At 35.9% G+C, this 13,293-nt stretch overlaps 1 protein-coding gene across 1 annotated transcript in view; it reads left to right on the plus strand.

Annotated features, from left to right (window-relative positions):
- Positions 1-13,293, plus strand: part of LOC107707682 (membrane-bound O-acyltransferase domain-containing protein 2-like) — a 62,482-nt gene that overhangs the window by 44,715 nt on the left and 4,474 nt on the right. Inside the window, exons 6-12 of the mRNA XM_016511772.1 lie at positions 2,983-3,037; positions 6,350-6,533; positions 8,163-8,221; positions 8,540-8,663; positions 8,758-8,822; positions 8,916-9,048; positions 10,619-10,770. Of these exons, the coding sequence (XP_016367258.1) occupies positions 2,983-3,037; positions 6,350-6,533; positions 8,163-8,221; positions 8,540-8,663; positions 8,758-8,822; positions 8,916-9,048; positions 10,619-10,770 (772 nt within the window). The remainder of the gene's footprint in view (positions 1-2,982; positions 3,038-6,349; positions 6,534-8,162; positions 8,222-8,539; positions 8,664-8,757; positions 8,823-8,915; positions 9,049-10,618; positions 10,771-13,293) is intronic.

Here is a 13,293-nt window from a genome sequence, read left to right on the forward strand (position 1 = left end):
TGCGTGACAGGTGGAATCCAGGAAAATAAACCGTGGAACTTTGACCAATGAGAGAACAGTTTACTTGCGCGTGACTTGTATTAACAAATTTGGTCCGTTTAGAAACTTTGCCTTGTGAAAGCGAACCGCATCAAGAATAAAAAGCTACATTTTAATAATTTTAATCCCTGTTTCGGAACAAAGCAATCGATCTACAGGTGTGAAAGCACCCTAAAACTTTATGATTCTTACAAGTTCTTTTCATCCTGATAATCTTAACATATAAACACAACTTTTATCAATACAATAGCCAGAAGTAAAAAGCTAAACATAACAATGGTCACCTGACTTAAGTGTCACCGTCACTAAGCTTCTGACAGCTCTTCAATCTTTATTTAAAAAAGCATTCCCTGAAAGTTTGATTTAGAATAGTTTGCAAGGGTGCGATTATAAACAAATTGAGGCTGTAAAAGCAAGTAAACAAATTAATCTGTTCGACGCAATGACATTTAATGTCCCAGACAGCAGATGTAGTACAATTGATCTTAGTTACTGTTGCTACGACTGACAAGCAATGGCGCTGTCACGCCACACATCATGTTCTCACGCAGTGAAAAATACATTGTGGAGCAAAAAGGAAACTGACAAGTTGACAACACGCCGACAGACAAGACAGAGCAGGTTACTTTTGGTATGAAACAAAGTCTCAGCTTTCAAATTTTGTCATTTTTAAGAAATTCTAACAATAAATAGCGTTTTGTGTCTCTTTAATGTGTTGTGACCGATTACTGTAGCGCCTCAGTTCAAGTGGCACATGAATCGATAATATCTTCCTCTACTAGTTATAGCACGAAAAAAACATAAATGAACATCAGAAGGTATCTTGTTTGAACTGCGGAAAGGCATCAGTGCACACCACTTTTGAAGTTCAAGTCCACCAACATTAATCTACTCTCCTGACTGGTTTGTTTGTCTGACAGATTCTGCATTATGATTGGTCAGATCGCCTGTCAATCAAACACCCGACAAAGGGTCAGTTTAGCCACTTGTTAGCAATCGCCTTTTTCAAAACCAGTAAAAGCTTTAAAGAAAAAACAAATTATGTATTACTGATGTATTTTGTGCCGCAGAATGAAAAATATTTTGACCTTGTGTTTACCACTGACCATATTTCAGGCATTTAAACAAAAACCCATTGATTTTTCAGGATGATAGAGGTGGAAGTGCTAAAATGCTAAAACGTTTCCTACAAAAAAATACACTCTATACAATCGGGGTTACAACCCAGGTTTCAACCGAGTCTCCCACATTAGCACCAGACCTCAATGTGTCCGACATGTGGTTCGTTTTGTTGTTAATACTGTTTCAATGGGTCTGTGTAGGACCTGAGAGTACTGCCCGGTGAACAAATATCACGAGGTGTTGTTGATGCTGTCACATTTGCTAAAGGAAGAAGAGTGGGATTGTATATTATTATATTGTAAGATTTATAACAGATAACTACAAAAAAAATAAAAAAATAATAATAATAATAATGACAAGACCGGTGGAGACAACAAGTATTGTAAGCGATAATGATGACAAAGATAACTATAACAACAATAATAATAATAATAATAAGGATTTCATTAAGATTAGGAAAGGGTGGAGGACAGTGAAGGATGCAAGTAATAGTAATGATATTATTAATAATAGTAATAAATTATAAATTAATAAATATTTAATAAATTATTAGGGTTGTCCCTGATCCCTCCGTCGCAACAACATATCATAGCTTAATCCCAAGCCCATGTCACGCCACAGCGGGAGTGCCTTGGAAAGATGCTGCGGGGCAACAGGGCCCAAAGCTCTCCCCCCATCCTCCAAAACACCAGCCATCCATGGCCACTACCTGCATGCCACGCTTGTCTCAGATGTCTGTTATTTATTTATTTACATATACACATCTATACATTAAAAAAACATATGTCTCAGCTAATTTGTAATGCATTAAAAAGGTGAGACGTGTAGTGCAGCCCAGGCCAGGGACCCGGCCCACCCACACGGCCCACTTACCCTTTGTATGTGTCTCCCTTTTTTTGTTTTGTTTTTTCTGTTGTTGTTAAAATAACCGCGTCATCCGCAGCTCTTGAACTTGGCACCGGCGCGCAACCGGAGAGGGAGAGAGAGAAAAATAAAAAATAGTAAAACATTTAAAAAAAAAAACCTTATTACACATATGAGTATAACATTTTCTTAAGCATTTTCTTATTAGTGCTTTCTTATCTGTGTTGTCCTCCGCCCTTCCCCAAAATTCTCAATTATTAATATTCAAATACATATAGTAAATACATAAATAAATGAGTAAATAATTAAGTAAGTAAGTGAATGAATGAAAGGGGAGGAGTAAAAAGAAAACAAATGTGTAGATTGCATATGTACATATAAACCATATCCGGTGGTATTATTATAATAGAGATAAAATATATAATAATAAAGCTATACATTATATCAATAATATACATCAGTACATGTGTACATATATACACATACATAAACATATCCACATGCATACTGTATATCTACACATATTATATTCATTCCCCTTGTTCCCCTTATATATATATATATATTTATATATTTGTTTTATTATACAGGCTGTACAATTAAACAATATTGTATTTGACCTTTAACTTTGAAAACGCTGAATGCGTAAGCACAGATGTGTGGATCTCATTTCTGTTTGTATTTGGTGAGTGTGTGTGTGAGTCTGCATCATCACGTGGGCTTCATTCACACATATTTGCTGTATCAGAGTATAGCTGCTGTTTCTGCAGGTTAGTGTGAATCGCAGGAGACCACTGGCCTCAAACTCCACAACACTGCGGCAGTAGTGCTTCTGCTTTATAACCGAACTGTATATCTGTACTTCAACTACAACTTCTAGACATGTTTCTAAGTGACAGTGTTTTGTGGGAGTGTGCCTGATGAGTTTGGGCCTGTGTTTGTGTGTTTTTCCCACAGGTTTGATGAAGAGGGAGGAGCATCTAAAGCCCAGTCAGAAGTATCTTGCAGTCAGGTATGTGTGAAAGGTATCTTTGTGGTTGGGATGAGATCACTCATTTACTTTCTGTGTCTTTTGAAAGATAATCAACTTCAAACCCGATTCGACAAATAAAGTTCCTCTCACTGATCAAATGCATGTTAGTCCCATTAGAGAGTGCACAGCTGCATTCTTCAATACCAATCATTTTAAGCATAACATTGCTCTGCAGTGCCCAAAAAAACAGCATACCACTTGCAGACTCAAATCATTCACAATCAAGCCCTGAAGGCTGTTGCCAAGCAACTGAACGTTCCCACCATAGCACGTCAACCGGTGTCCACAAGAAGTTATCAGGATTCTGAGGTTTCGGAAGTCACACCCTGCGGTTAATAAGAGCAGTTTTAAGTAATGATAGTACCACGGCCCTGTGGTCACAGAGTGTTGAGCAATATGTCAACATTTACATAATGGATGAGTTGCATTCTTGTTCAAACATGACCCAAGTGCTGGTTACATATGCTACAAACTCATTCACGGTTGAGATAATAGCAGTCAGATCAAATTCATGTAATCCTAGTGTAAATCTTGTATATAGAATTATATTTAACCACTGGACTAACTACTGTAACAGTGCTCTCAGCTGTTTTAAGAAAAAAGTGTCACTTTGTCAGTAATTAGCATCGCATGGAAAAATGCTATTTTAGCAAAGTTTGTTCAGACAGTTCATTCCAGTGACCTGGTTCAAAACAAGTGAATTATCAAGAGAATATATATATATTTATATATTGCACATTTGTCTGTGTAAGCATAATGCTGATATCTTCATTGATTGATTTTGTGCCAGATAAGCATTACTAATTATTGCTATATATATAGAGAGAGAGAGAGATAGAGAGAGAGAGAGAGATTTTAATATATATCTCTCTATAAAATATATATTTAGTTATATTTTATTTATAGTAATAAAATATAGTTATTTTTTGTTATTAATGTTTTATTTATTTGTCATTTTATTTTTATTAGTCATATGTAATGTATATATGTAAAATAGATTTAATTTTGTAAAAATAGACATTTTGTAAAGCAAATTCATTGCTGTTTTCCGTATTATTTTGGTACTTATGTTAAGCTATCTTATGTTTGTAGTTTGTACCGTAGCTTCTTTAAAAAGGTACCTTCATTTCACTTGGGTAGCTTGTTGAGAAGCTGCTTCCTCTAATTCTTTAGCCTTGATGAACTAATTAATGGCCTTATAACATTAAAGTGATTTATAACATTCTCTGCTTTCTTAAATACTGAAAAACATTACTACATTAATAATATTTATATGTTAAAGGGATTGCTCACCCAAAAAATGAAAAATAAATGATGATTTACTCACCCTCAAGCCATCCTAGGTGCATTCTTCTTTCAGATGAATACAATCGGAGTTATATTAAAAACTGTCCTGTCCTGGTTAATAAAGGCCTTCTGAAGCGAATCGATGCGTTTGTGTAAGATCTATGTTTGTAAAATTGTTGTTGGGAAAGTGCGCGGGTCCGGTGCCAGGTTTCTGATATATATTAAGATAAGTCAGAAATGGATTCCAGATGTCTGTAAATATACATATATTTTTCTTGTTTGTGTATGTTATTTTTTCTAATGCAATGTAATGTAATTTATTTCTGTGATGGCACATGATCCTTCAGAAATCATTCTAATATGCTGATTTGGTGCTCAAGAAATTTGTAATTATCTATGTTGAAAACAGCTACTTTGGAACACTGTGATGCATGTTTTTCAGGATTACAAAAACAAAAACAAAAAAAACATTTTAAAATAGAAATCTTTTTATAAATGTCTTTACTGAGAATTTTCAGCAATGTGTCCTTAATATATCCTTGCTGAATAGAAGTATTAATTTATTTCAAACTAAATATTACCCCAAACATTTGAGCTGTAGTCTAGAGAGAGAGAGAGAGAGAGTATTCATTTACTACATGTATTTAGTCATTATTTTCTTATAATGTGCATTTATCATGGTTTTACTTATAGGCACTAATAATTTATAATTTATATATATATATATCAGCAAAGGAAAACCAGTTTCCTCTTTGCTTTTATCGAAATCCTCCGTCATTTTTCTTTACAAATCTTCATTTTGCACTTCTAATTCGTTACCCTTTTTTGTTTTTTTTCCTCTCTCCTCTGCTCTTGTGCATTCGTCACTTCTTACCGGACCGGACGCTACGCCTACATCCTACTTCCTTCGCTGGAACGCCACTCTCTTGTGAATGCGCAAAAGACAGTTAGTGGAAGCTAGAGATTACTGTTTTTCTGAAGCGAATCGATGCGTTTGTGTAAGACAAATATCCATATTTATAACTTTAGAAAGTAATCTCTAGCTTCCACTAACTGTCGTATGCGCATTCACAAGAGAGTGGCGTCCAGCGGATGACGTAGGCATAGCGTCCGGTCCGGTAAGAATATTCTAGTCTCGCGAGAACCAAGTTTTGTTTACAGCAAAGGAAAACCAGTTTCCTCTTTGCTTTTATCGAAATCCTCCGTCATTTTTCTTTACAAATCCTCATTTTGCACTTCTAATTCGTTACCCTTTTTAGTTTTTTTTCCTCTCTCCTCTGCTCTTGTGCATTCGTCACTTCTTACCGGACCGGACGCTACGCCTACATCCTACTTCCTTCGCTGGAACGCCACTCTCTTGTGAATGCGCAAAAGACAGTTAGTGGAAGCTAGAGATTACTGTTTATAAAGTTTTAAATATGGATATTTTTCTTACACAAACGCATCGATTAGCTTCAGAAGGCCTTTATTAACCCCGTGTTTTTTATGAAGTCTACATCCTACTTCCTTCGCTGGAACGCCGAATGAATGCGCAAAAGACAGTTAGTGGAAGCTAGAGATTACTGTTTATAAAGTTTTAAATATGGATATTTTTCTTACACAAACGCATCGATTAGCTTCAGAAGGCCTTTATTAACCCCGTGTTTTTTATGATGGATGGATGCACTTTATTTAGCTTCAAAATCTCGACCACCATTATAAAGCTTGGAAGAGCCAGGATATTTTTTAAATATACCTCCGATTGTATTTGTCTGAAAGAAGAAAGTCGTATACACTTAGGATGGCTTGAGGGTGAGTAAATCATGGGGCAATTTCATTTTTGGGTGAACTATCCCTTTAACATTTGTCCTTTTTGCATCATTATTTCCACTACAAAGCAAATCATGTTTTGGTACTTGATATTGGGTGTGCTTTGTTTAGTTAAATCAAACTTTTTTTTTTTTTTTTACTTATTCAATTTATTTGGTGACTTACAGTTGTTCTGTCCTTGTGTTTGCTGTACAGGAAGATGCCCAGTCTGCTGGAGTATCTGAGTTATAACTGTAACTTTATGGGGATCTTGGCCGGCCCGACCTGTTCCTATAATGATTACATAGCCTTTATAGAAGGCCGATGGTACGAGCCCAAGCACCTGGAGTCAAATGGCAAGGAGAACGGGAGATTCAAGCAGAGTGACCCTTCACCTAAGGTAGTGTGGTTACACTGCTCTCTTGCTCCCTCTGGTGACGGTATCACATTTGTGCTTTCAGATAGATAATATACTGTACATTACATAGTTAAATACAAGATGATATGTATATACACACACACACACATATTACCAGACAAAGTATGAGATGAGTAAGAAAATTTTTCAGGATTTTCTTTCTATTCATCAGAAAATCCTGAAAAAAATATATCACAATTTCAAAAAAAATATTAACCTCTTTCAGCAGTGATAATTAAAAGAACAATTATTAATAATTGAACATGAATAATACTTGACAGTAACTGAGCACCAAATCTGCATATTAGAATGATTTCTAAAGGATCATGTGACTCTGAAGACTGGAGTAATGATGCTGAAAATTCAGTTTTGCCATCATAGGAATACATTTTTTTTTTTTATAAATATAGATTTTTTTTTATTGATACACTTTATAAATACATAAATATTACAGTTGGTTTATTATTATTATTTTATTTTAGTTTTATTCATTATTTTCATTTAGATTTTTTTATGCAGTATGTTTTTTTGCACCCTTACTCATTTACATAGTTTTAATAATAATTATCCTTTTTTTTTAATTACAGAGCCAAAACAAACCCCAAGTTATACATGAAAAACTGAACCAAATGAGTAGAAGACGTTTAGTAAATGTGGACAGCAATCATAAATTAAACAAAGAATATGTGAGTGTGGTTGAACAGGAATATAATGACCACTTTAGGACAGGTATTCAGGATGTCAGAACCAGTTTTTGTTTTTTGCAGAACTTATAGGGGAAATGCTTTTTTAATGGGGTAAACAATGCTACTTTGGGTTGACACTGAGAGACAACGAGGAGCACTCACAAAACTTTAGATTTAAACTCAACTGAACTTTATTGTATGCTAAGAACTTTTGCATTCCCTCTTGCATTATCAGTTGCCTTATGGATTTTTATGTCATTTAAATGAATGAAAACCTTCATGGACATGAGCTCATATTTCTCAGACATGCTGAGTGGAGAGTTTGTTTTGAGTGTAGCTCTGGTGATGAACATGCTTTTATATGCATTTCCTCCTCAGGAGTTTCACAATGGCCTCACTTTAATGGACTTCAGCAACATTTTAACCAGTAAAACCAGTAAAAGCTGCAGACCATATTACATATTGTCAGTGATGCATGGGTTTCATCCTCGATAGACAAAACATGTATAGGTTTCATCCTCAGTAGACAAAAGCATTTGTTGAATCAGCTCACTCGCATGTTTCAGAAGAGCCTGAGGAAGTTGCATTCACAAATGTTTTTACTGCAACACAGAATCATTGCTAATTTACCATCCAGCTATTTCAGCTCCTCAGTGATTTGATGATAGTAAAATAAAATGAGCTTTTAGATGCAAATTATACAAAAAGAAACTCATCTTTATACACACTTTAAAAAAAAAAAAATTCTGTATGGTTAAAAGTGCTATTTTCCATAACATACACTACTGTTCAAATCATTCAATATATTAAGCGGAAAGTAGTGTTTTCTGAACAGTAGTGTTTTTTTGTTTTTGTTTTTTTGGAAGGCGTTTTCATTAATTGAAATGACTCTGACTCTCTGAAATGGTCTGTGTTGTTCTTATAGAGGGATGTGATCCAGAAAGTGTGCACGTGTGCTCTGTCACTAATGGTTTATTTGGTGATGTATATATATATATATATATATATATATATATAATTCAAAATATGCAGTACACAACAGAGCACACTGAAATAACCTTTTTTTTTAATTATTGAAGAATAATCCAATTCCTAACACATTATATAATTCTAAATACCATTACATATTTGCATAAAATTTGATAAAAAATGCATAACCATTTTATTACCACTCGTCAATAAAACACTCAGTGTACTGCCCTCTTGTGTTCATAAAAGGCATTTTCTCTGACTTGTTGCCCTGTTTCTAGTTGGATATTAGGTGTTTTTTTTGTCATGGTGAATCAGATGTTTTTTTACTAGATTCTTTCACTCTTTCACAGCCGATGCCATCAACAATGCGGCTGGTTTTGGGTTTAATGGCTATAACGCAGATGGCACCCCAAAATGGGACAGAATATCAAACTTAAGAATACTTAATATTGAGGTAAGACAAAGCCAAAATATGCTGCTTCCACGAGTTTGTCTTCTCACTCGACCTGAACCCTAATATATCATCTTTTTCTTGATGTCCTTAACAGTTTGCCACCAGCTTCAAGATGTTCTTGGATAACTGGAACATACAGACGGCACTTTGGTTGAAAAGGTGAATGCTTCAAAACAGAATAATCGTGACTGAGCATGTGTGTACTTCCTGAAATCTCAGAAACAATGTGAGCTTTGTTGCTGTTCTCTGCAGAGTGTGTTATGAGCGCTGCCCGTACAATCCGACTGCGGCCACATTCCTCCTCTCAGCCATCTGGCACGGAGCGGACCCAGGGTATTACCTGACCTTCATCACAGGCATTGTTGTAACAATGGCAGCACGGGCAGTGAGTATTCTTTACATAAGATGGGCTGTCAAAACAAGATTTAATTCAGATTTATATCACAAAGCACCTGAAGAAGTTTGATCTGAAGAATACTTTCATAGCACATCTATTGGGAGCAGTTAAAAATACTGTTACATTAGAATGAATTGGACATTGGTTTTCTCTAATAATAAATGAGAGGCATGTAGGGATCCAAAAAAGACTATGTGCTCAGTCAAGGTTATTATTCATCTAGTCATGTGCTGCATAATACCACAATTTCTCTGTCGCATGGTAATGATCAAGGCCTCTCCAACTAAAGAAAAAAGTAGGTCACTTAGTTGCAGTAGTCCATCTTAAAATGCTACTCCGAATATAAACTATTCAGCCCACGGCATTGTCTGCATGATACACTGTTGCTTCCAGAGCTGTTTTCACTTTTTCAAACCCAAGTAAGAATATCCAAATCCACAAGCAAAAATGACTGCGCTTACTGAATATTCTTTTATTAATCAGAATTTGGATATTCTGAATATATACAGTACATGTCACGTGAACACTGTAATCTATTGTCATAACCTGACTAAACCAATATGCGTTTTCATTAATTGAAATGACTCTGACTCTCTGAAATGGTCTGTGTTGTTCTTATAGAGGGATGTGATCCAGAAAGTGTGCACGTGTGCTCTGTCACTAATGGTTTATTTGGTGATCTACACCATCTGCCCTACGGTGCGTGTCATCGACGACACCTTCATGGCCTCTAACCCTTTCTACATCCAGGTCTTGTACCTCTACATCTTAAGATGGGCTGTCAAAACAAGATTTAATTCAGATTTATATCACAAAGCACCTGAAGAAGTTTGATCTGAAGAATACTTTCATAGCACATCTATTGGGAGCAGTTAAAAATACTGTTACATTAGAATGAATTGGACATTGGTTTTCTCTAATAATAAATGAGAGGCATGTAGGGATCCAAAAAAGACTATGTGCTCAGTCAAGGTTATTATTCATCTAGTCATGTGCTGCATAATACCACAATTTCTCTGTCGCATGGTAATGATCAAGGCCTCTCCAACTAAAGAAAAAAGTAGGTCACTTAGTTGCAGTAGTCCATCTTAAAATGCTACTCCGAATATAAACGATTCAGCCTACGGCATTGTCTGCATGATACACTGTTGCTTCCAGAGCTGTTTTCACTTTTTCAAACCCAAGTAAGAATATCCAAATCCACAAGCAAAAATGACTGCGCTTACTGAATATTCTTTTATTAATCAGAATTTGGATATTCTGAATATATACAGTACATGTCACGTGAACACTGTAATCTATTGTCATAACCTGACTAAACCAATATTCGAGATTTAAAAAAATCTGAATAAGACAGCTGTTTGGGGTTGGTAAGAATTTTGAATGGTTTTAGGGGGTTTCACTTTTTGGGGGGATTGAAGTTTTAATGAAAATGTAATTCTTAATCTGAAAATTATGTTCACGTATTTGGAATATGATCATTTATGTTTGAAATGTTTGATTTTACTTTAAAAGTGCTTTTTGAGCTTTTAAAGTTAGACAATTTCCTCTTTTTCAGGTAAGACACAATGTGCGGCAACATTTCCTGGGCTCAGCCACGCTCAAGCTCATCTATGATGTGATCACATGGTTCAGCACGCAGATGGCCATTTGTTACACTGTTGTGCCATTTGTACTGCTGGCAGTGGGGCCTTCACTGAAGTTTTATAGGTCAGTAATACATTTGCACCAGTATGTGAGCATTCCAGGGCAGGCCCTAATGTCCCATTATGGATTCACCTCCACTGACTGACGATCAATATGCAGTAAGCTCTTTCAGATTGTTTATGAGCGAGCTTCAGTGATAAAACATTAAGAAAGAAGTGAAACGCTTTAAAGAGCAGGTCAGAAAGTCATCGCAAACCCACCTGCACCACTGTGCTGTTGCTGAGAGTCATTAGCAGAAGATGTGAAGATGACAGGTAATGCGAGGCTGATTTTATTTCTGCTCACTGCTTCATTCATTAGACGGCTTTACAGGCCTGAGTCTGGTGACACTTTATGAGCTGGCAGAGGACCATTTATTTCACAGCTTCTGCTGAGATAAAAGAAATCTATGATGGTCATTTGTTGGAGTAGTGCTGTTAAATGAGTCTGCCTGAAGAACACATAAAGCATTTTCATTAAAGAGAGAGAATTAGGTATTAGGAATTAGGCTGTGGGAGCTCAGACCAGGAAAGAGTAAATGTGACCCTGGACCACAAAACCTTAAGTCGCTGGGGTATATTTGTAGCAATAGCCAAAATTACATTGTATGGGTCAAAATTATTGATTTTTCTTTTATGCCAAAAGTCATTAGGATATTAAGTAAAGATCATGTTCCATGAAGATATTTTGTAAATTTCCTATTATAAATATACTAAAACTTAATTTTTGATTAGTAATATGTTTTGCTAAGAACTTCATTTGGACAACTTTAAAGGTGATTTTCTCAATATTTAGATTTTTTATATTATATTATTTAGATTCCATATTTTCAAATAGTTGTATCTTGGCCAAATATTCTCGGCCAAATATTCTTTCCTAACAAACCATACATCAATGGAAAGCTTATTTATTCAGCTTTCAGATGATGTATAAATCTCAATTTCGAAAAAATTGACCCTTATGACTGGTTTTGTGGTCCAAGGTCACAAATTATGTTCAGGTGAAGAGGACCTCAGTATATCGGGTTGAAAGATATGGAGTGATGTAGCTGACTGGATAAAAAACTGAGACCCGAGACCCCCTAAAACCTAGAATCTTAATACTGTACTCACAAAAGTTTTCAAATTTATAAAACAAATGTTTTATAATGTATATTATATTATATTACATTTAAGGCTGGTAATTTAACGCATGAATTAGATTAATTAATTACGGTGAAAAATAACGCGTTAAAATTATTAACGCATTTAAAGGGATACTCCACCCCAAAATGAAAATTTTGTCATTAATGAAAGTGAAAAAGAAAGTTACGTGACATGTGACCAAGTATGGTGACCCATACTCAGAATCAGTGCTTTGCATTTATCCCATCCAAAGTGCACACACACAGCAGTGAACACACACACACAGTGAACACACACCCGGAGCAGTGGGCAGCCATTTTTTTGCTGCGGCGCCCGGGGAGCAGTTGGGGGTTCGGTGCCTTGCTCAAGGGCACCTCAGTCGTGGTATTGAAGGTGGGAGAGAGCGCTGTACATTCACTCCCCCCACCTACAATCCCTGCCGGTATGAGACTCGAACCCACAACCTTTGGGTTACGAGTCGACTCTCTAACCATTAGGCCACGACTTCCCAATAATCACTTACCCCCATGTCGTTCCAAACCCCTAAAAGCTGCGTTCGTCTTCGGAACACAATTTAAGATATTTTGGATGAAAACCGGGGAGGCTTGTGACTGTCCGATTGACTGCCAAGTAAATTACACTGTCAAGGTCCAGAAAAGTATGAAAGACATCGTCAGAATAGTCCATCTGCCATCAGTGGTTCAACCGTAACGTTATGAAGCGACGAGAATACTTTTTGTACGCGAAGAAAACAAAAATAATGACTTTATTCAACAATTCGTCTCCTCTGTGTCTCTCCGCATCACTGTAGCGCCATTTTGAAGAATAAACACTGAACGCAAGCAGCGTACGCTATTCTGTGTCAGCCGCGCTGCACGGATGCGCTGTTTTCGTTCAAATCAAAGCGTAAATACACATAGAAAACGTATCCTTGTGTCGCGGCTGACACAGAATAGCGTACGCTGCTTGCGTTCCCCAAAATAACCATGTAACAACACATTTTTTTAAATTATTATTCTTTGTTATTTATATTGTCATACAGACACGCAGTATGCATTTAGCAGTACTATAAACTTAATGGCAGAATGCAGTACATTTATTGAAAAATGACAAATGTTGTTTGTGTATCAATAAGATTTTACACTACTAAAAATAATTGTATTTCATCAATCATTATCGTTTTTTAAATAACTAAATATCCTACAAGAGAAATTAATCTGAGAAGCAAAACTGATACGAAGACATCAGAGAATGCATTTTAAATATGTGACCCTGGACCACAAAACCAATCTTAAGTCGCTGGGGTATATTTGTAGCAACAGCCAAATATACATTGTATGGGTCAAAATTATAGATTTTTCTTTTATGCCAAAAATCATTAGGATATTAAGTAAAGATCATGTTCCATGAAGATATTTTGTAA

This window comes from Sinocyclocheilus rhinocerous, unplaced genomic scaffold (genome assembly GCF_001515625.1).
Source record: "Sinocyclocheilus rhinocerous isolate Xijiao unplaced genomic scaffold, SAMN03320098_v1.1 scaffold415, whole genome shotgun sequence".
NCBI classification, from domain to species: Eukaryota; Metazoa; Chordata; class Actinopteri; order Cypriniformes; family Cyprinidae; genus Sinocyclocheilus; species Sinocyclocheilus rhinocerous.